Source organism: Amblyomma mixtum, chromosome 3 (genome assembly GCF_055824585.1).
Source record: "Amblyomma mixtum isolate Tamu chromosome 3, ASM5582458v1, whole genome shotgun sequence".
NCBI lineage: Eukaryota > Metazoa > Arthropoda > Arachnida > Ixodida > Ixodidae > Amblyomma > Amblyomma mixtum.
This window is the reverse complement of record NC_143014.1, coordinates 220,290,751-220,314,446: the sequence shown is the minus strand read 5'-3', so window position 1 is coordinate 220,314,446 and position 23,696 is coordinate 220,290,751. Positions and strand designations below refer to the sequence as shown.

At 49.9% G+C, this 23,696-nt stretch overlaps 1 protein-coding gene across 5 annotated transcripts in view; it reads right to left on the bottom strand.

The window, feature by feature from the left end:
• Window positions 1–22,469, bottom strand: part of LOC149353742 (dorsal-ventral patterning tolloid-like protein 1) — a 44,284-nt gene extending 21,815 nt beyond the window's left edge. The window contains exons 1-7 of one of the 5 annotated variants that reach the window (XM_089582759.1): window positions 22,061–22,469; window positions 17,644–17,712; window positions 16,172–16,202; window positions 13,104–13,346; window positions 9,182–9,391; window positions 6,205–6,471; window positions 4,063–4,194 (exon numbers count right to left, since the gene is read on the bottom strand). In XM_089582759.1, coding sequence (XP_089438885.1) covers window positions 4,063–4,194; window positions 6,205–6,471; window positions 9,182–9,391; window positions 13,104–13,346; window positions 16,172–16,202; window positions 17,644–17,712; window positions 22,061–22,174 — 1,066 coding nt within the window. In that variant the 5' untranslated portion in view covers window positions 22,175–22,469. The remainder of the gene's footprint in view (window positions 1–4,062; window positions 4,195–6,204; window positions 6,472–9,181; window positions 9,392–13,103; window positions 13,347–16,171; window positions 16,203–17,643; window positions 17,713–22,060) is intronic. The other 4 variants (XM_089582760.1, XM_089582761.1, XM_089582762.1 and 1 more) reach the window with 4 other exon arrangements.
• Between the last annotated feature and the right edge of the window lie 1,227 nt (window positions 22,470–23,696).

Below are 23,696 nucleotides of genomic sequence, written 5' to 3'. Positions count from 1 at the left end.
AGCGAACGTAGTCTATATGCAGTCACTCTTAGCTCCACTTTTTGGGAGCACATGGACAATATATGGCTCTATTTTTTGGTGTTCTTTGAAACAGTTCGATTCCATAAGCACGGGACTGCGGCTGTCCCGCATTTTGATGATGATGATGATGAGGGCGTGATGACGGCTACTACTTTGACAGCACCCAAAGTTATGGTCAACGCCGTAGTGACAGAACAGACTGCGCTTTGTATCTACCCGGTAGCTCGTTTCAAAGTCGTTTCCCCCCCATCCTCCTCGACATATAAGGATGTGTCCTACAATTCCATAATGACGCAGCAATGACAGCAAAACTAGAGCTACAGTGGGGAATGGTGCCGCCTAGCGCTACCCATGCCCGATTCCAGCAATGCCAGCGCGATTGCTGGCACTGCTGGAATCGCTCTCTGCTGGCAATGCCGAATCGCGGCGCTTAGCCAGCTAGCAAGCTATGTTTGCTGAGCGCTGCTGAGAACTCTCCTCCCCCTTCCCCCTCACCGCTTTTTCCTGTGCACACACGTACGCCCTCAGAAGCAGCCTGACTCGATTCCGTTCCACTTGACAATGCTTTTCGTCTGTATTTTTTTTTATTGCGCCTTTCTACAACTTGGAACTCTGTGGTTGACTTTCGGGAACATGTCTTCGATCTTTCGTACAACATATACGTCCCCAAGATTTTCGCAGCATTCTACAAAATATAGGAATTTCGGGCTAACTTCGCCGAAAGTCGGCTAGAGCTATGTGTCCCCTAACAAAAAGTTGCGCTGTAATTTTGAGCAGTTTCCTGTAGGAAGGCTGCACAAGTTAGTAGAATGCCAAAAATTGACAGGGCGGTTATCACTGCGTAACGCGAGATTCAGCGACAGCTGTTGAGGTATTTATATTTTACGATACGTTGAGGGAGAGAATATGAGCGCGACTTCATACGTATGTAGTTCTAGAGCACTCTTTTTAGCTTTCCCCGGATACTCGCTTTTCGGCTAGCTCTCCTATACAGTCCGCCGCTGTAGGCGCGCGGTGCAATATATGAACCTCTCCTTGGGTGGCTAATTTCGCAGCAGCTGCCGCAGATACGCCGTGCTATATTCCTTCACTCTCGCCACACTCTTCCTCCTCCTTCTATGGTAACCACCTTCCGTATGGTTGCCGTTGTAACCACGCTCTGGTTATGCATTTGTATGCTCTAGTCGTACCCTCCTCCTTCCAGGGTAACTGCCCTCAGGGTCCATCCGCTTGAGCCTTACGCTCTCGCCATACCTTCCTCCTTCCACGGTAACCACCTTCCGGACGGTGTTCATGGTAACGACCTTACAGTTACGCTTTCCTACACTCTAGCCATACCCTGCTCCTTTTACGGTAACTCTCCTGCTCCTTCCAGGTTAACTATCCTCCGCATGGTTCCCATGACAACCACCCACCGGTCGCACCTTCTTACGCTCTCGCCATACCCTCTCCCTTCCACGGTAACCATCCTCCGGTTGGGGATCTCTCCGCTCTCCTGATAACCTCCTCCTTCCGCGGTAACCACCCTCTGGATGGTTCCGGGACTAACCACCCGCCGGTTACGGATTCCTCCACTCAATTCATACCCTCCTCTTGCCATGGTAACCACCCTCCGAGTGGTTCCCATGGCAACACACCTACCGGTTACTCCGACGACTACAACATACTACTACTGCTGCTACGATAACGACGACACGAAACCACCCAAGAACGGGCGCTTAACAGCTTTTGATGTAAAAAAAAAAAGAACCCGCTGCCTTTCATCGTTCAGCCGGGCGAAAAAGCACCGTCTTTGACAAAAGTAACCAGGCAACGGGGTTGTTTCTTAGCCTCGTAGCGGATAACTTTTGGCAACCCTTAAGCTCTAAATCTCTGTAGCGTAAGGAGAACCCTTTTCCTCAACTTTCGAATCCTTTCGACCTTTAGGGGTGCCCTAAGGACTCCATTACACGGCTGACAAGCCAGCCGCGTTGCCTGGTTATTTTGGCAAAGACGGTATACGTGGCAGGGACAGCTGTATCCCCGCCCCCTGCCCCGTGAAGATCACGGCTCAGCAGGATGACATCCCCGCTGGCCGGGAGGTTAAGGCGGGAGTTTTCGGTTATAACACACCACGACACCGGCTAAGCTTATCCCAGAGCATGTTCTATGCGCAGCTATATACACTAAAATTTTCTCAGTAGCATACTTTCTAAGTAGGAATTTAAACAGGGGCCGTATTCTGTAACGATCGACTTCATTTGGCCGTGGCGTTAATGTGACGAAAGCAACAGCAGGTAGGAAACCTAACAGCTAATCGCAGACACAGCCGGTCTAGTCACGGCGCCGGCACTAGCCAGGGTCCCGCCGCCGCATCCAGTCCGGCTGAGTCATGCGGACTACGCTGCACCAATTCGTGGCACAAACGACTGAAATTGGCTGCGATAACGCTCGCCAGGCGTGCCGAGCGCATCGTCTTGGTCCATTACTGGTGGATGTTGGCGCCAGTCGGCCAGTGCGACGTGGGCTCGAGACGCGTGTATGCAGGGAGGTGGCATCATGGGCATGTTTCTGCCGCGACCAGCGTGACGTCTGCTTTAACGCCTTACGGCAGTAGGAGACGCTACCAATGACAAAGGTCGAAATGGAATAGAAAGGAAAATGACCTTACAGCTTACAGAATACGGCCCCAGGACTCCATATACGAATCGCAGTCACTGCTCAATGAATCCGAAATCGAATGATGTCATGGAGCGAATCGGCTAGTGCCATGGGGGCTCTGCGTCATAGCAGCCGCGCTCACTTTTGCGCAGAAAAGGACGAGCCTCTCCTTATTGTGCCTGTGTTTCTGCAGTGTAGACGGGGGTCATTTAAATGAGCGGCGAATACGCTGGGCTCAGCAGAGAGCTAATGCAGAGGAAGGCAAATGCCAGCTTGCGCCCGCCGCTCGACCAGAAGCTCGCCATGCAGCGAAGCGACATAGAAAGTGGAAGACCCGGCGGTTGCCGCACATCCCCGCGTCTTTGCAGAGCAGCACCAGGCAGGCCCTATTTCCAGATGTTCAGCGTTCCGTGACACCTTTTAGAGTTGTGCGCCTTCTCTACTGGGTCACCCAGACCTTTTGAAGACATGTCGCGTTTAGACTATTAACAATGCGTAAAAAACGAAACTAAAACAGAAAAGGTAGCTAATATCATTCGCTGCGTTTGTATGAATGCCTTAGTACAACTATGCAACATTTCAATGGTGCAACTTGGGATAAAATGCGCGCAGGAACAAACACATCAAGGAAAGTGGATGTACGCAGGCAGGTATCCGGAATGCACAGTATAGCATCAAGCGGTGCACTCGGCTGGCTGCGTGTGGGAGCAGTGCCGTGGTGATTGAGGATCAGAGTGAACATGCGGACTGGTTGTTTACACTCCTTGAAAGAAAACTAGAAACAGCGAGAGAAAAACGGGAGAAAAAGAAGCGGTGGAAACAGAGAAGTGCTCACCAAACAGTGAACGTGTTTATTTAAAAAGGAAAGAGAATTGAAAGCATATTTTGGTCCAGTTTTTGCGCTGTTTTTAGTTTTCTCACGGTTATTTAGGACAAGGCGTAACCTCACCGGGTGCATGTGTTCCAACGCTGCCACGCCAGTTGCGGTGGACGCGAACGAGCGCTGAGGGCGGGATGAGGCAAGTAGTGAGTAGGGGCGGTCGGAGTGGGCTTCAGGCGGGTGGGCGTTGGCAGCACGGCCCTTCGCGGTGCACGAGTCCAGCGCCCGAGGCGGTCACGGACGCTGTCATGCGTGTTATTTCTCGGCTGTGCAGGCGCGTACACTTCAGACAACGTGGCAGCTCGGAGGAAAACTATTTCAGAGAATCGCCGTCAGCCCGCGACAGTTTGAAGATCCGTGGCGACCGACGCGTAGGAGAAGGCCGCGAGGGGGTACGCGCGCGGAATGCTCCTAGCCTCGGCGCGGTCGCCACGGATGCTTCGAGAGATGTCGGGAGGGCGGACCGCGACGCTTCGCACGCGCGCTTAGCGCGGCGCTATGGGGAAAGGCGCCCAACGCACCGAGCAGCGCCGGTCCCCGGCAGGAGTTGGGCCTCTGGCGCAAGAGTATGTTGAAGCCCTTGCCAGAGCCGTACGCGTCGCTGACGAACTTGAGCTGCAGCGTGTCGGAGCCGGGGGTGAATTCCAGCAGCTCTGGAGGGCAGTGGTGGAAAGGAAGTTGGCGCGCGTGGACCGTTGGGTTGGAGCGGCTCTCGACCTGACTTCTACTCCTAGTGACATGCGGATCCTGTACGCTATGCCTAACTTCTCCGGAGGTGCATGTTGCCACTGGCTGCACTGTCATTTGTCTTTTTTTTTCTCTCTCTCTATGCTTCCCTCTTTCACCAGCAAGAGCAGCTGGTCAGGGCACGTTAACTCAAAACAGGCCCTCTGCTGTTACCTTGCTAGCTGTCCACTTTAATTATTCATTTATAACTATATAATTGACATACTGGCCTGCTCTATACTTCCTTTTGTCTTTCCCTCTGACAGTCTCCCGACGCTATGTTAAGATGCTGTGATAATATGACACTGATAATATGCGACTGAGGAAGATTGCCTGAAGCAAGAATTCGTGAAAAGTTAAATGTACGACGAAGGGTATTAATCCTGAGTTATTCGTTGTAATCTGCGCCACAAGCATGCAGTGCCACCGAAGGTGGAAATGGACAGAGTGATTTAAGGACGCAGCGCTCACGACAGTACAAGGTGCGCGGCACGCAATCTTCAGTAACGACGTGCGCGCACTTTTCGTCGCGCTAACGGCGCCGGTTTTTACGTTCGTTCGCCGGGCCCTTCCGCTTACAATTGGAAAGCTTTAATGATATTAGTCGTCAATCGATACTTTTGCAGTTCAAGCCTACATATACCCGACTGACCGTCAGAAGCGCTCTCCACAAGCTAAGAGGCTAGCTCGGAGTTCTTTGACAGAAAAGGTCGTTCGTCTATTTTAACCCTTCGCGGCAACAATGCAGGTCTTGTGAACATTTTGAGCGAGCCAAGCAAAATTTTCATCATTGTATCAGCTACTATTGGTTGCGACACGCGTTTTAGAGTCAAACTACAAGAAATGGTACATGTACAGCCTCCCTGATTTTTAATAATATAGCGCGAGCGTCGACCAAACTGCTGGTCAGCGCCTTATAACGGCGATAAGCGTGCAACAAGGCGAGAGTTCGCGCACGCGCACGAAGGCAGAGCGTCGTCTGCTACGCTGTTCCGAGCACGAGGACACACGCCCTGCCACAATATCAGTTCGCTAAATCCCGCCACGTCGTAGAGCGCATGCGCATGATTAATATGTGATACTTCCTTTCCTTTTATTTTTTCTTATCGTAACTTTGCATCGCCAGGCTGGCCTCCCGTAGTAGGCAAAAAAAAAAAGAGGGAAAGAAATCATGTCTCATGCAGTCTCACATATTAATCATGCGCATGCGCTCTACGGCTTGGCGGGATCTAGCGAACTGATATTGTGGCAGGGCGTGTGCCCTCGTGCTCGGAACAGCATAGCAGACGACACTCTGCCTTCGTGCGCGTGCGCGAACTCTCGCCTTGTTGCACGCTTATCGCCGTTATAAGGCGCTGACCAGCAGTTCGGTCGACGCTCGCGCTATATTATTAAAAATCAGGGAGGCTGTACACCATTACTGCGTACAATCTGTAACAGCGTAGTCGGCGCCGCTGTCATGCTCTGTATCCACATTGCTCATAACATGTCCAGAAGACACGGTGGAGGCGTTGTATTGTGCTCTGGTGCCTGTTGCACCTTGGTACAGAGCTGCGCATCTCGCTGTTTATGTGCCGATAAATGACCTGGGTGATACGAGCCCGGAAAATGCTCCTGGGAGCGTCGCCACGTTTTGCGACTGACGGACAACGGACCTGCCGCCAAGCGTAGAGTACGTTCGACACCTATGGGAGCGAAAATAATAAAAATATTTGGCTGCGGGTTACTACCTTCTGATCAGCTGCCTCTGTCGCGAAGGCTTTCTCGCAAGTTTCCGGAAAACCGCGACATTTCGATTCATCTCACGACATTTGCTGTACTGCGACGGTCACGTGTTGGCTGAAGCGAGACCCTCTGTCCATTTCCGCGTTCGCGGCGTGGCGCTTTCCCTGAGGCTCGCAGCTGCGCGGAAGGCGCGGGGGGGATGGCGCTCTCACTGGTTCCCGACACCTGGCCGCAGAACTGCGTCCCGTCCGGCAGGCCGAGATAGTCCCTGAAGCAGTCGCGCTGGTTCAGCTGGAAGTCTCGCACGTCGAGCTCAAGCAGGCAGACGGAGCTGTCGGCGCGCCACACCCGGTACAGGCAGTTCTGGAGGGGCGGGTAGCCGTACGGGTAGCCCGGCGACGACAGCACGTGCGAGTAGCTGAGCACGTCCCGGTCGCACTCACCTGCCGAAGGTGCGCCAGTGGCAGCCGCCAGTGCATCTTTAGCGTGCATCGAATGGAACACCCAATCACGGTCAGCCTTCGCTCGATGCCCACCCGAGGCCCGGCTTATCGTTACAACGCGCTCTTTTCGCCCGCTGCTGTGGCGCTAGACTGATACCGGCGAGCAGGTACAGAAAAAAAGCAGTGCCGAGTAACGGCAAAGAACAGAACTGAGGCACCAGCACGCGAATTCACGTGTTTTTCGAGGCCGCTGCTGACCACGAGAGTGTGGTCGCCGACGGGCTCCTGGTCGGGTTAGCTGGACAACCTGGGTTTTTTACCGTGCATCGATTCACCAGTACACATGGGCATCTTTGTATTTCACCCGCCGTCGAAATGCTTCCGTGAGGACCCAGCGACCAGCATCGCGACCGCTGTATCAGCATTGAAACGTCGTTATCAACTGCCTCGACGGCTTGAAACACGTGGAGAACTTGCGTGTTAGGGCGCCATACGTGAGCGCAGTGCACAATGCGGCGGTAGTCTCAATGAAGCATGCACTGAAGAAAGCATATGCACACTAGATTGGCTAGGAGGGTTTGTGCTGGCACTGAATGCGGACAAATGTGCGTGTGCTGCGCTTTTGATGCATCAACAACGGGCGAACTCGACAAGTGTAGGCTTCAGCGGATGGCTTTTTGCGGGGTAAAGAATGCTTGACTGAATGATGCCTTCCTTAGTTGTGCCTTAGGGCGCTCGATCTCATCTACGCGCTCAATCTCTGTCATAGCGCTGCCATTGGCCGCCAGGCGCGTCTGGGCAGGTCAGCGCGTGCCAGAATGCGGGCAATAACCTGTCCCGTGCTTTTTTTTTTATCTCCTAATGGCACAGTTCTCATGCCCGCCAGCCAAGCTATGAAAACGGGACGAAACGTGCACTTCTTGTTGCTTTATTGTGCTCGCGTACAGAAGGGAGCCCGTAGCGAAGATATGCGCGGGGAAAACAAAGTTTCAGTAAGAGCAGCACGAAAAAAGGAAAAACGCCTAGTATGTGAGGCATATTACTCCACTAACACTCCTTATTCATCCTTTGTGTAGGAAGGCATAACGACGAGGCAGTTTGGATTAAGTGGGGGGAGGCAAGGGGGGGGGGGGGGGGGCGGAGGGTTGTCAGCGGAAGGATGTTATTAAAGAGCTTAAAGTCAGGTGCTTGTAGTTTTACTACGAATCTAGGCTCCGGTATTACAACCTTGTTTTTTTGGCTGTGTGCCAAGTCGTGAGCAAAGAGCGATAAAATTACGTCAGCCGGGTCTTCAGTCAATTGCGAGGTGAGTTTTAAACGTGTAGGTAAACATACAGGAGCCCCAGTGGCTTTGATCCCAACGGCTGTTCATGGCGAAAGAAACGCACGGGCGCCGCAGTTGCCTTATCTCACCGACGGTGCGGCGGTAATACGGGAACAGGAGAAAGTCGGGGCCGATGGTAAAAAACTCTGGCTTTTTGACCGATGGCTGAAAAAACAAACTGTGTTGGTTGCCATTACGCTCAAGGAAGAAGAGCTCGGAGCCTTTCGTTAATTCGTTAATACCGTGGCTCTTAATGGGAGATTCAAAATCCTAGGCGTGACTTTACAGCGTCATAGCCATACCCCCGAATGCTCGGCGCGCCGTTTGCACCACTTCGACCCTTTACTTCAACAGACTATATATACCATCCGGCCTCTCCCGCTGCGGTGCCGCACTATTGTGTCGTCTGTGGCTGGGAGTGGCGCTTACGAATGCGTACTTCCACCTAATTGCAATGGCAGAACTTCGGGTGGGATGAGACGATTGGGCACCTATACTTTGCGACTGTCCTCGGTTTTAGCGTGTCCTCCAGGCTGCAACGCTCCGCCGCTTGTTTCTGAACAGAAGCCAAGATTGTGGGGCCTTGATCTGAACCTTCATCTCAGAGGAAAGTTGTGAAGGCGCTATTAAAATTGTTAAAGGACTCAGGGTTGAGTTCCAGCTTATAAACTTTGAATGTGCGCCCTGCGTACCTTTTGTTCCCTGTTAAACCTGCGTAACTGATCTCCCCTTCCGCTTTTTCCTTTCTTTCTCTCCCTGTGTTCCCCTTCCCACGTGTAGGGTAGAATACTGGGCGTCGCCTAGTTAACCTTCCTGCCTTTCCGTACATTTGTTTTTCTCGCTTTGTCACGGTCAAAACATTGTATACTGCTGGAGTAAAAGAAAGTAAAAAAAAAAAGAAATTCTTGCGGCTTCTGCATGGCTGCCAGCAAGGTGTCGAATGGTACAGACCGCGCGCGCTTGTCACTGCCATTCACTCAGCATCCCTCTCAATTTCGAGGTATACACGCGCCCGTGATAATTAAGTTTTACAACAACGCGCTACATGAACAACACACAAAAGAGAGGACGACGAGGCTGCATAATCCCTCGCAAGCCGCGAGGAAATATACAGCGTTTCTATTTCGGCGGCTCCCGTACACTGTTGCTCACGAGTGCACATCTTTTAACAAAATCAGTGTTACCGCACTAAGCTCTACGTGAACGCAACAAAAATGCCGTCGCCACGAATGTGAAGGGAAGACAGGGCGACAGCGTGCGTGGGGCAGTTCACCATCTCCTTCACACAGCGCGAACAGCAACGCCTCGGCACCGAGACCAGTCTGCGTATTTTTCTCTTTCTTTTTTTAGACAAGCACTGTATGCGTATATCATAAACAGCGTCAGAGATTCATGGCGCGCCCCGGTCGGCGGGCCTCTCACCGCTTCCGAACTGCGGCTGCGGCCTCCCCAGCGGCGGCGGGAAGTCGTCCGACTGCGAGTCGGTGGGGAAGAGCGGGCTGTCCGGCAGGTCGTCCGAGCACGAGTCGCGCACCTGCTCCACCCGGATCATGAAGCCCCGCGCCGTCTTGGCCTCGTTGCTCGAGAAGATGAACGTGAAGCTGCTGTGGCGTCGCGATATGCTCACCGTCTCTGCGTGGTCAAGAAACGAGGTACAATTCTTCCCGGTGCTCACGGACGGCGATACGAACGCTCTTAGTAGAAACTGCCAGAGCGAGATTCACCACTCAGCCACGGGGGCGACATCGTCAGAAAACTCAAGCCGGATTCGAATAGTCCTAGCTGGTTATGTACAGTCTTGGTCAAAAGTCTCAAGGCCAAAGGCTTTTCACTTCAGCCGCATAACAAAGCCATTACGGCACTATTAAAGACCGAAGGACCTTGAAATGCTAGCAGAGGGATTCTTCTGGATGTAGAGAAGCTTCTTGCGTGAGCTATGTTTTTAATTATCCGCTACACGGAGCATTCTAGGGACATTCATTTCGCTCCAGAGGAACGCTGTGGCTTTAGGACTTTTGACCAAGACTGCACATGTACCAGCAAAAGTTTTCGGTATGTGAATGTGCGATAAAAAAAAAATACATTTTTGCGCAGTCAGGCAAGCAAAATAAACCCCCTGATATGCATGCAGGTACCAGAAAAGTGCATGCTCCCCTCGCTGGTGTCAATACCAGGCGACTGGGTCGCGACGCAGTACAATAATTTTCTTCCCGAGAGCACACGTCCTGTAAACTTCCGCTGGCGACTCTACCTACCTGCACGGCGTGAGCGTTGTTGCGTGCCTACTATCCCCTCGCCCTCCCCTTCTCTTTTTCTTTTCTTTTTCTGTTGCTTTTACAGCGCTTTTGAGTCGGTCATCTGATGTAAAAAAATAGGCACTGGCAGCATGGCAAAGGGTTCCTGAAGGTGACGTCGTTTTAGTTACAATAATCATGTGCTTTGACGCTAAAGTTTCACATATCCTATACAAGGTTGCTTCAAGGGCGCAGGTAAATAAGCGAAGCCTGCTGAGGAGCTACCAAGGTTGAAGGCGGACAAATTCGCAATTTATCCTATTGCGCTGGTAAGATAATAATGGGACCAGCACAATAATGGTACCAATGGTTCGTTTAACAGCTTCCGTACCCTTTCTGAATATCAATGTTTACTACTTACAGATTCAGCCTACTTGTCTAAAGCCCGAGAAATAGTGCTACCGTATTTTGCGGCCTACAGTCCGCATACTATGCATGTTTAAAAGCTGATATTTCGCGTGGTGCGGGCTATTTCTGAGTGCGGACTATACATGATTTAATTTTCTGAGATCGTTTATCATATCCGAAGAAGGCTATCGTGGTTGTAGAAGTAAAAATAAAAGAAACAGGACCTGACTGCGGCTGCGACATAGCGAAATCAGCTGCGACATGCAGTAAGCTTCGATACACAAGTAAACGCTGCCGGCAGTACTTAGAGTGGCTGCTTTTCAGAGCTTGGATTTGTGAGCACAAGCGAAAGACCTTAAAGAATAACACAAGAGGCGTCGTAGTCCTTATTGAAGAACGGTTGCGTTAGCTATGAAAATACGATGAGCTTTCCTGGCAGCATTCGCACACAGTGGAGTGGAGCGTGCGCAAGCAGTCCAGTCGAACCGAGCAGGAGAGAAACAATATTAGTGTACGGATGTCGGCTGCTTCCCTGAAACACCTAAACAAAATATGGGCTGCTTCCCTGAAGCATCAGCGGATAATCTAAGAAACTTAATTTCAGCCGAAATTCGTCCTCGCGGACTAAATACACTGGGTGCGGACTATCTAAGCAAAAACTTAATTTAGGCCGAAATTTTCCCCAGCGGACTATACACCAGGTGCGCACTATAGCCCAGAAAACGCGGTATAATCCAGCACATATGAAGCTGCTCGAAATAAAAACTGCTATCCTTAGCAGGCAAGGGTAGGGACGTGAGAGACTATCTGTAGACTGTCAAGGAAGCCTACTCCTGACGGCGTATGCCAATTGGTGTTCCGGGGAAAGTTTTCTTGTTCCGCAAAACTGAATGGTGTGTTTCTATGGGCGATTTGTATTCAGATCCTCCGTTCTGATTGCACCGCGACGCTCCTTCGCGGATTCGGAGAGCTGCTCCAGATCGCCGTTTGGAACATGCCATTAGACGCACTAACGAGCACGTGAGTTCTTATTATATTCATAGCTCCTTAACAAGGCTAGGAGACTGACAACTGAGCAGAGCTTTACTGCGGTGAGTTGGTAGCTGTATACCAACACAACGTTTTTCGACTGAAACCATCGATAGTTACATAACGTAGTAACACATAAAATTTGCGATAACGTGGTGATTGATTACTTTGCTGAAAATAACAGTAGTAGTAAAAATGAGCTTAGCTGGTACATATTTTCGCTTGAAAGAGCGCGAAAAATGCTTAACGCTAATGCAGTGATCTAAGATACGAGGCGATCGTGATGAACCTGTATAGAAGCCGCACATAATGCATGTTCACTGCATTGCACACTGAAAATGCGAAGAAGCTGGATGCCAGGAAGAGAATGGGCCCATACGATTTTGCCGAACAAAAGCCGTCACCTTCACATTTGTACGTCTCACGAAATAATCCGCTTGTCTGCCTCTGCCGCATTTTGTTCAGCGGGGCTAGTCTCCTCCAAACTGGAGTAGTGCTGAAAATTCAGGGCCACTCAGATATAATCATTTTTTTAAAATTACTTCACTGACGAAGACCACCGGCGCTTATAAAGCGCCGCATTTCCCTTTTTTAGGGCTTTAAAATGCGAGGATATTATCACATTCATAGAGGTTCAATATAAATCCACATACTAGAACTATTTATCTCCCGTTATTATTTATTTTATTTATTTACAACATACCGCTAGCCTAACCCTGGAGGCCTTTGCAGGACAGGGACATATTATGTACAAAAAAAAAATACATGTGTACAGTCAGGTTACTGCAGGAATGATAAAAGAGAGAGAAAAAAATAAAAATCTTGGTTGCAAAATACCTTCGGAGAAGAAAAAGGCAATGCAATGCAATGCGATAAATCACGCACACAGAAAACAAAATAAAGAGAAACAATTCCAAAACAGTGCACTTATTTCCATTCTAGATTTGACAATCCTTTCAAAAAAGCGTCTAAAGAATTACAAGTGACATCATTCGGCAACGTATTCCAATCTCGGATGGCTTGCGGAAAAAACGAAAATTTGAATGTGTCCCTATAAAATCTGTACTCGCTAACATGCTTGGTGTGCTTTCTTCTCGAGTTTACCGAGTCAGAAAATGGCAAGTACTTATTTTTGTCTATCTTGAATGCATCGTATAAACGTAGAAAAAGAAACTTTAGTCACAAGAATTCGGCCCTATTTTGTATTGTTGAAAGACCAGCTTCGCGCAAAAGTGTTGTTGGGGAATCGCTACGGCGGTGCTTATTATAAATGAATATAATGGCTTTTCTCTGAACGCTAAATGCAGTGGTTACTCAACGGAAACCAACAAATGATGCTATATTCTAGTACTGAACGAACAATTGAAGTATAAGCTTACAATTTGGTGTCATGTGAAGCGGATGTTAGGGAACGTTTTCACATGCAAAGCAAAATTCTAAAGAGTTGAAACAGCTGAACGATATAAGGGGCACACAGCACAGATCGTCCCATGTTCCTGTTCTTGTGTGTTGATCCTCCTGCGCTGTGATACCCCTTACTCTGTTTCGCCAACTATAGCTTAAACCGCTACCGTGTACAGAACGAGTGCCTAATTAGTGCTCGACAAGTCTTCGTGGCGTAAAGCAGACTCCCAGAGCGACTAGGTAAAGTTCCCACCACACCCCGCACGTACTGACGGTGTCCGGCGGCAGGGATCCGCACAGCTTCTGGCCGTCGGGCAGCAGCAGGTAGTCGTTGAAGCAGCCGGCGCTCTCCTCCAGGTCGAAGTCGTCCAGCGTCAGCCGCAGCGTGCACACGTCACTGGCCAGCTTGCGCACCGTGAACGTGCACGAACCGAAGTTGGCGTAGTCGCTCGGGTAGTTGGGGCTCAGGATCCAGCCCTCGGCGCTGTCCACCGTCGCGTCGCACGCGCCCGCTGCGCGATGACGGCGGACAGGGCTGACTCTAGCGGCCGGCTAGGCACGCTCTTACGCAGCTCACATTCAAGCTGCGGTCCCGCCAATGTATACTCATCGCCGCCTTTGCTAGACTATGGGGCACACGTGACTACAGCTAGTCGGGAAATGACAGGGACTTTCCGGTATGACTGGTGTGTAGATCAACGCGTCTTCTGTCTGCCACGAGCCCGCTACCGTCAATCCTAACCGACTTGACCGAACGTCTGATCTTAATGACTTTATAGTCTCGTCGTTCGGCGTGTTCGAAGATCAGATCAGTTCCATGAGCCGGGAAGTTCTAGACTAGAGGCGAAGCATAACATTATGTACGCACTCGGAGAGCAACAGCCGATGTGCGACGTTCCGCAAGCGGGCTTCATCGCATGCAGAGGTGCTGCTCCTGTAAGTTCAAGTTTTCGGCCGAACTGAGATGCCGGCGACAGGCTGAACGCCAGGAGCGGAAAGGAGACAGCGTAGCGCTGTCGCAAGCCTCCAGAGCTTATGTCTTGAAAGCGGAGTGGGCCGCCTAGAGAGGGGGTGTGTGGAGAAGCTCAGCTTTGAAACTTTGCGTAAGCGCTTACTTCTACCATTCTGTTGTTCAAACGATGCTTTTTTCAAGCGCCTGAAGGCGCCTCCAGACATTCGGGTTTGGTATTTCAGACACTATAGAGTGCCGCTGCATAGCTTTGGCAACTCTAGAACGCAGACTTGCATTTGAAGGCGGAAGCCTTTAATGTCTCATCGTTGTAAGCAGCAGTTGTCGACAGAAATGTCACGCTTTTCAATTGGTCGAAACGGTCGTAACGTCACAGTGCGCGAATTTCAAACAGGGCCAATTGTACTTAGGCTAGTAACCATGCAACCAATTGAAGGGATCGTATAGTGATGCTTCAAGTAAGTGCGACTGAGCTTGGTTAATGGTTAATGGAGCTTAGTTCGATGGTTTGGAATGAAAAAAGGCGCGTCTAGTGAATACGGTGTCTTCGCTCACTCCCATCCTCCTCCCTTTCCTTCCGGCGAGGTTTAGGTGTCCACCGAGATAAGGTTCTCGGAACACTTTTACCACCCCAGTCACTGAGCTTGCAGTGAAAGGAGGTATAAGCCATGACGCACAGTTCTAGTGCTAAATTTTTCGTATCGTTCTTTTTCGCTCTAAGAAAACTGCAGCGCATGTTGGAGAGGAGGAATAACCGCAAACTTGACAGGACTGAAGAGCGAGAAGAGGACAGGACGAGCGGTATCGTGGTAAGGCGTCTGCGGTAGCAAGTTGTGATTCCACTTGCAATAAACGCTGGCGAATAAAATGCCTGATTACGTTTCGTACCTTTGTTAAAGGAAGACCGCCAATACGAGCGCGTAACTAGCCAGACTTGTACTGTCACAAAACAAAAAATAGAAGTGCTGAAAGTAAGGATGTACTATACATAAGTTGTTTTGTTTTGTTTTTTTGCGTTTCAAATCCGAATCACTCAACTGGGTGGCGTAATCTCAGCGATTCGCCTCTAGCTTTGCAAAGCGCAAATCATCAGAACAATCCTGAGGCGGCCACTCTGGTTCAGCACATCTGAGATTTACTGGGAAAGCAAAGAGCCGCGTAGGCGCTGGGATCGGAGCTTCAGTAGAGTTTACTCTGTCTTCCTTGCAGCGCGGCCTAGCGGAACAGCATCAGTTCGGGTTTTCTGCTTCCTATGATATGACGACTATGCCGTCTTGCACGGTTATATGGACCAATAACTGCCCGAACCCATGTACTCCATACGATTCTTGCGCCGCCGCGGTTGCTCAGTGGTAATGGCGCTCGGCTGCTGATTCGAAAGACGCGGGTTCGATCCCGGTCGCGGCGGTCGAATTTCAGTGGAGGCGAGATTCTAGGGGCCCATGTACAGTGCGGTGTCAGTGCACGTTAAACAACCCCAAGCACTCGAAATTTCCGGAGCCCTTCACTACGGCGTCCCTCATAGCCTGAGTTGCTTCGGGAATTAAACCCACACAAACCTAAACCAGACCATACGATTCTTGCATGAACAGACTTTTTCATTCGATTGACTTATGAATATGGGTGTTCTGGAACTTCTAAGCGGTCGACAGAAGAGTTATCTTCCATCGTTCCACTTCCCCGCGCAAATTAAAGACGTTAAAGCTTATCCAGTGAACCCGCCAGGGCGTTAATCAACAGAAAGCTTGATCTCAACACTGTGGGTTGCGCGGCACAGTGACACTTTTGCCCTGAGTGCCCAAGATGGCTGAACTTTTCGAACGAAACTAAAATTGGCTGCGTACTGCGCTACCTACTATTCCGCCTAATTTTCGCGCACTTGCTGAATGAGTACATGCCAAATTTTAGAAGTCAGAAAATGCGACGTGCTTTCGGCGCGCGGAAGCCAAACAATGAAGGTTTCGTTGCAGCAAGCGTATCCCTCATTTGCATTTTACTTGCACTTTCCTGCCGCCTAACCCTCGCATCGTCTTTCAATGGCCAATTAGCAAGCACATCTGCTTTCTCAACACCTTCCTGCGAAGAGCGATGACTTCGTTGAACCTGTGGCACGTGTGACATTCGCGAAAGCTAGTACGCCCTGGAGGTTAAATTTAGCAAGTGTGTGCTTGCTTTTCCTTTCTTTGTTAGCCTCGCAAACTTCCGACATTACGGCCGGGATCCGCGGGCGACCGCCACCGGCCAGTGTGGTACGCCAAGCTGTACCGCTGTCCGCGAGAAAGTCAGAGAGAGAGAGAGAGCGAGAGAGGGGGGAAGGGGGAGGAAGAGAGAGGAGAGGGGCAGAACAGAGAAAAGGTCGCCACTCACCTGTCTTGTACCTGTCAAGGTCCCCGGCAGCCTGCACGAGAAAGAATGACCCATGACTGTGCGGCGGCGGACGACGTCTCGATGCCCACGGCTGCACCCGTAGTCGCGCCCTTCTCGCGGCGCCGCCGCACTTTTCCTCGAGAAAGTGGGCAAAGAAAGTGCGCGTACCACACGACGACGGCGTTTTGCGAAATCGGCCGCGCGCGCGCGCGCCTCTTTTTCCGCAGACAACACGCCCAGGGGTCTCAGTGGCCCAAGGTCGGTGTGCGCGGACGTGTGGAACGGCGCGCGGACAGCACGCACCTTCGTCTCGCGCCACGGGCCCGCATCGCCACTTGTGAGGCATCGCGGAAGTGCCAGCCTCGGTGTGCCCCTTGCATTTCTCACAGGGACCCCAGTGGTATAGGCTCAGAAGTACTCTCTCAAGAGCAATGTAGTACACTGGACAGGATCTGCTCACCCGTTTAACGTCCGCAAATCGCCACGAAACATGCCGTATGCCAGCTACGTAAGCCTAGGAGGATCCCTACTTTTGCCTGGTTCACCCGTTAACAAATCCTGGCCACACGCCTGCCCTACAGCCTGTCAAGAGACGGGTCTGAGTAGAGTGCCGTAGTGACGTTGACCAGAATCCCTGGAAAGCTCATGTACGTGAGCGTTTGGTTGTCCATGCCTTGGTAAAAAGCGAGTGCAGTAGCTGTCATGGACGTTATAGTAGCCCTTTGAACACGTCTATAATCTGGCTCTGTACTTTGGACGGGTGTTAAGGCCCCTGCCCGTAGCATAGCTCGATGCTTTAATCGCTGAAGCGACTGGTTACCACAGATTCCGTTGCAACCTCAACAAAACTAGACCGCTCCGATGACAATGATATGAAATTATGAACTGCGACGTGCATTCGACGCTCGTCCTCTTGTATGCTCAACAAAATAGGATGGGCTTATTCTCGATGGTTTGATTCAATACTTCCAGCAAAGAAGCAGGAAACAAAAAAAGAAAAGTTATAATGAAGCACTTGATTTCGCCACTGGAAGAGACACACTGCGTTCGACTCATTTGTCTTCTGCTACAAAATTTCAGCTTCCATGTCAAGCGCCCTTAGCGTAGCTCTCAGGTCCGTCTTACGGCCGGCGTGCATTAAGTGAGTGAATGGAATCGTTTATGCAGATTAAAGATACGACCATGATGCCTCCACTATTTTGCGCCTCCTAATTACATAGCATTATGTCGTGTACATGGCCGTTCTTTGCTGTCTGGTTTGGAAGGTGAAGTTTGGATGAAGATAAAACAGAAAAAAAAAGGCACAGAGGAGGGGATGCCTCGCTAAACAGCCGCAACTTGCACCTACGCACTCACATAAGAGTGTCGAAATTCGAATAGACATTAATCCGGGGCACTTCGAGTCAGCGGCAAACGAGCGGTGATTAACTCGATCACGGTGGCCGGCTTGTTCCAGGTTTCGCTTAAGTTACCCTTTTGATCCTTCGAGCTTGATAGGCTGCCGCCCCGGCTGTTGCGGTTAGAATCCCAGCTTCGGAGGCCTGGAAAACACATAACAGCGATAGCGCACTTCGCTTATTTGTTGCCGTTGAAAGAAAGCTGGGAGAAGCGAGCTCTAGAAAGATGATAGCCAAATTTCATGCCCTGAGTATTACTTGAGGACGGTCTGCTATGCAGTGCCGAAAGCTCCGATATATTTCCCCATCCAACTGCCAGGGCCACATAATCACCCCGGGTTCGCTAGTTCTGCGTTTGTTCTGTGACATTTTTGAAGTTAGTACTCGATCGTTTAGCAGCTGCTCGAAATGCTTTTACACAAGCGTTCGAAAGATTTCGTACATTTAGCTGCCCTACTCCGGTGCCATGTTTAGTGCTTTGCTCATTGCTGCTGAAAAGCGTTCTTGGCCGTTAGAGGTGGCGGGTTGCACTGCGTTTCGCTTGTGCTCACAGACGGAATTTATTGCTATAGTAAGTGTAGCGTGTGCAGTGATAAAGCCAAGAAGTACAGGCAGACGTTTGTGACGCATTACTTTTGTAATTTTTTCACCTGAGTTTATTCTTTGTCTAACAGCACGAATATTTTTCCATGGAAGGAAATGCTCCTCGTTTCCAGCAGCTCACCGTTTTTTTTTCTTTCGTCAGCGTGTGTCACTTTGCTCTGCACGTATAATAAAGTTCATTGCGTAACGTTCACTTGTGCGTAGATTTCGCGCCGACATTTACGCGGAAACAGTGCGGCGTAGAGCCTTCGGCGATTAAAGGAGTGGCCTCGTTTTTGTCTAGTTACGGAGGCCCAGCCGGCAAGCCCCATTTGTATAGATGGATACGCTTGGGGCAATTATCGGTAGCCGAAGTCCTAACATCATTGTGACGCGGCGTACTTTTGCTGTTATACTTGAGAACACTGGTAATTTACATGGATACTGCAAGTACTGGTTTCTCTTGCAAAGCTAAAGCTCTTTCTAAGCAATTTTCGTTCAATCGCTCGATTCCGTTCAAACGTAACTATTTAATGCTCTGAAACAGCTGACGTTCCATTAGCCATGATTTTCATCGTGTCCTCTGTTAAACAACATTGCAAAGCTGTGTTACCTCACCAAGTGCTTCGCTCATAGCTGCTGAACGTTGTATTATCAACGAAAAAATCAAAACACAGTCTGTCGTTGCCACTGCCGTAGATTACAACTGGAGCAAACATGTGCCAGGCTATAGGCTACGTCCAGCTATTTCACGCACACGAAAGGCGCAATGCAAGTGTCGATGCGCTGATGGCTCACCCTCGAGCTTCAGAGCCCCAGTGGATCAGAAATATAAGTTCTGATGTGCATTCATAACTAGAGGCGCGCGAAAGGAGATTGAATGGACAATGACAAAGCCCTTATAAAAATCATTTTCGTGTTTGTTGACACCATACTGCTTTCTTGCTGAATCGATAGGAATTCAATAGAACCGCAAATACATTAAAAGCATTCAGTACTAATGCAATAGAATAAATTATACTTCATGATCAAAACATTGCAAATTGAGTAGATGGCGCTGTGAATGCATATTGCCGTACGGCAAACGCATCACTGTTATTCGAAACGCTTTGCCACCGGGGCACTCAAGACAAAGCTGATTATTACTTTTGAAGCTAGTATGTTTAGGCAATGTTTATGTCAGCATAAAACATTAAACAAGGAAAAAAAACTTTCCAGACAAGCAGAAGTCTGCTCAAACATCGTCTTCAAGGACTGCATGTTATAATTTTTTTATTGTTCATACAGTAAAGATGCGCTTCAACTAACAGAATTTTCCAGTTAAACCTTTTGGCTTGCGCCGACCATAAATTGCGTTCATGGCGCCAAAATTCTTTTAAAAGCCTGTGCCTAATGGCAACTTACCACCAAGACTGGTTACTTCTTCATAGCCGGTATATAAGCATGAACGCACTAAGTTTAAGCGAGCTGTGTCATTGTATCGTATCCTTGTGCCCTCTTCGAGAACTTGTTACTTGCTGTTCTAGCGTGATTAAGGGTATTTTCTTTCTCATTTGGTTAATGAGTTGTTATTTAAACGCTCATGCGAAGGTTGAGCATACGCTATTGGTTTCGTGGAAATTTAAGAAGTCTGACTATGGCGTTTAAGCGTAACAATACGAATAACTTTTGGATTGAAATTTGCATCAGCTACAAGTATGCTGCAATATGTATTTTGCATGCAGTAAGATTTTTCCATCCAATAGCGCAGCAGAAAGTGGAGTGAATATTATATGTATTGTTTCTTATGTGTTTTCAATAGATAATCATCAGATGCAACGGGAATTCAATAGGCTGTTGAGAAAAACTCAACAGCAACTTTCCATAAAGCCCAACAAAGCCTCAATTCTTCTTCAACAGCCATTCTGTGTGTATCAACAAAAGCACGATAGCTGTCATTGAGTCAATTCAACAGAGTCGCAAAAGAAGGTTGGCACAATTTTTGTACAGCCAACTGAATGTTCTGTTCAGTATGCAGCGAATGTGCACGGACCTCAGTAGTCAGCGAGGGCTTGTACCTTTGCCCTTCCATCAGCCGTGTCTTCTAGCTCATGAGCTATGAACTCGAAAACTCGACACTCCCAAAAAGTACATGTAAGGACAAATGCAGCCAGCAGACCAGTGTTCTGATCAACGAGACGGTTGGAATCGGTTGGTTCGTGGTCAAGTAAATGGTTGGCCTCAAAAATTAAAAAAAAAGAAAAAGTACGCACGAGACCACAAGAACAATACTGACAAACTAAGCCTGTTCAGAGGAAATTCGAACAGGCCCGCCAAAGCGGGATTAGTTTTTCGAGCACCCAGGGGTACGGTTATCGGCAAGCACCGCACTTCCTTAGATCTGGCTAAATGTTGCTTTATGTAAGGGTGCCCATTTATTTTTCTATTTTCATTAGCCTTTCCGGATAAACAAATAATAGCGACAAATACATCAAATTTAGAATAGTAGTAACGCCTACACACTGCTCTATTACAAGACGTGCCAGTTTGAAAACTTCGTTTACATGTAACTGTCCCTTCTAGCATTCTTTCTGAATTTTCCTTTGTCTTTCTATTAAACAGGAGTTGTATTCTGGAAGCCTCTGGCCAGCAATCAAAGATAATTATTTGTGATGCGCTTGCGCACACTGTCTGGCTTCTAAGCAAGACACATAGAGTTGAAAAGCTGCGCAACGAAATCGCTCAGATGACGTCTCAAGGCAGTAAACCCGTGTTTTAAATGGCCATAGCATAACTGCTGTCTTGCTTTGCCTATCAGGTTATGAGAGGTGGACTACTTTTGCAGTCATTGGAACTCTTCTCTGTTTCACTGTCCGTGGCACATCACCGATACGGAAGCACTGATGAGAGAAGACCATAGCAAGCGCGCAGGTACAAAGTGGAGGGTATTTTTTTTTAAGCCGCGATGTCAGACCACGTCTCGGGGTTTCCATCGTAAAACTATTCCGTTAGCAAAGTCGTCAAGTCTTAAATGCCTTCTTCATAAACGAACTCCCCAGATGCGCTTTACGGCACAAGAGGAAGCTGCTTGCATTGTTCACCTTCAGATGAATGTACCGGGCGGCTATGGTTATAATCTTGTGTTACTTAGCTAGTTCCAAACACACACACACACAAAACACATTCTTAAAGCAGGTGCTCACATTTTGCTGAGCGGAATGTTTAGACTATGCGCTACAAATGTTGCTCGCTGGTGAAATTTGTAGCGCGTAGTCATTCTTTTATGCAGGATTGAGTTTCACAGGACAGCACTCGTAAGGTGAGTTTCACCACATCACACTTGGTGAGAATTGCCTCATGGGTCAATCGTTTCGAATGTTTGGCCCTGTCAATTACTGGAACTGAAGCTCCGTAGTATCGAGTGTAGGAGCTACCTAAAGGGTAGCTTTTAACAGGGTTACAGAATGCTTCGAATACCCATGCAGATTCCTCCTGCAGCATTGCGGCAAGCTGTCCTGGACCAGGAGAGGTGACACTGCGACATGTTTTATAGGCTGCTGAACGTTTGGGAACAAAAACCTGTCATGAGTAGCAATCCCAACGTAAAGTTCCATTTTCGTTTTATCGCTGATCTTCCTCCAAGAGTTCGATAAGCAGCAGAAGTTCGGTTCCAACCGTCCTGCATGTTATAGCTACGCTCCTGGGCAGCCGCAAGGGCACGTGCGACTCACGGGGACGTCTACCACTGGGACTCGAGAACCTCAAGCACCGTCGCTTATCGGCTCCGCGTACGCGTCGAAGAGGTGCAGGTTGCGGGTGCCACTGCGTGCGCCCGGTGGCCGCAGGCATGGCACCCGCGCCCGTGCACCAGCAGCAAGGGCTCCACCAACGCCGGTCGTGCGAGAACCGCCCGCTGGCCAACCAGACTCACCGCGTGCAGGGCGCCGCGAACCTCGATGCCGGTGGCGTTGAGCGCTGCCGCGCCGCGCGTGCCGAGCAGCGCCGCGAGCAGCAGCCAGGTCGTCGTCGCACGTGCCGCCAGCATGTCCGGGGAGCGTCTGTGGTCCGTCCTGGCCCCGTGTCGGGCATGAGCGCGCCGAGAGCTGCGGCCGCTTTCCGGCGCTATTCATCGCCGCACGGCGCGGGGGACGGAGAGGGGGCAAGCGGGCCCCTCGCTCGACGGTCGCGCGGCGTCGTCACCACCAACTGGTTCTCCTTTGTTTCGCGCGCCCGAGGCGGCAAAAGGGCGCTTCCAAGACGCGCGCCGCTCCCGGGCGCCTCCATGAACGCCTCCCGTGACGGCCGGCCACGCCGCGCTTGTTGACGCGAGCCATTCGCGCCGGCTGCGTCACGCTCCATCGCTAATGGCCGCCGCGCGCAAACAGGCGCCTCCGGCGACCACGGATGCTACCGGCGGGGAAACGAGGAGCGGATGGGCTACTGGAGGCTGGAAGGCGAGACGCGCGACCACAAGCCCGTGAACGGGTTGTCTCCGGCGCCTGACGGGCGCGCACGTGCCCTGTGGCGGGCAAGCGTGATGATGCTCGATCAGCGGTCGTGATTGCGCTGTTGCGCGACGCTATACCGTCACAAGTAGCTTGAGTCATCTGGAAATACCGAAGTGAAGATACGAACCTGCCGGACTGAGCGACTCCGCGTTAAACGTCTTCCCGATGAAACGGTTTCGTGATGAGCGATGTTCAAGACATTGTTGCAGGCGGCGCATGGAGCCATTCGCAAGGCGATAGTGAGCAGCTCTATTCGCGTTTGAAATTTGCTCGAGAAATACGGGCGCGTCACGCGCGCGCACAAAAGAAAGGAGAAAGCGAAAAATGGCATGACTATAGGAGGCGTCTACGACCCAGATTAACCCATGGAAGCAGTTGTGATAACAGAAGATGAGATCAGCACGTTCGCATTCATGCCAAATGAAATGTGGCACGGTGACCTGATACTACCTTGGGGTTTATGTCTAGTGTAATGAAAAGCAAAGATCAGAGGTCTGTGTCACGAAAAAGGGGCGATGGAGAGGACTTGTCATTGAAGAGCATGGATTGCAGCCGTCATGTTTAAACCGCCGACTTGCTACGGTGCTCATGGGAAGATGTAGAGGACAGAAAGGCCCCTACAAAAAGGGTGGAGAGGAACAGTCGCAGAGTAAACAATAGTATACGGTTGTCATGCAGATCGGAAGAAAACGTCCCAGATTATAATAGGGATGCTGTAGTTTTGCAAGGGGCCAAAGTCTTGAAGAAAAAAAAAATGTTTATATCTTTGCGCTGCTGCAAATGGTGAAGGATAGGACCCAGTATGCTTTCCATCTTGTAGCTTTTAAGCTGCTATTATAAGACATGTTCTACTGTTTCTAAAGAACCAGATGTCAGAGTATGGATTAGTAACCTGTCCTAAAGGTCAGAAATGGTTGTTCCTAAGCATAGCGCTTAAATAAGAGGGCGGAATAGGGGGTAAAATATTTCCAAGTGGCGTGGCAGAAGATGCAGAAGCCTTGATCTCCAGAACGGGTCAGTCAAAGCTAGGAAACTGCTAATGAGACTCTAAAGCTTCAT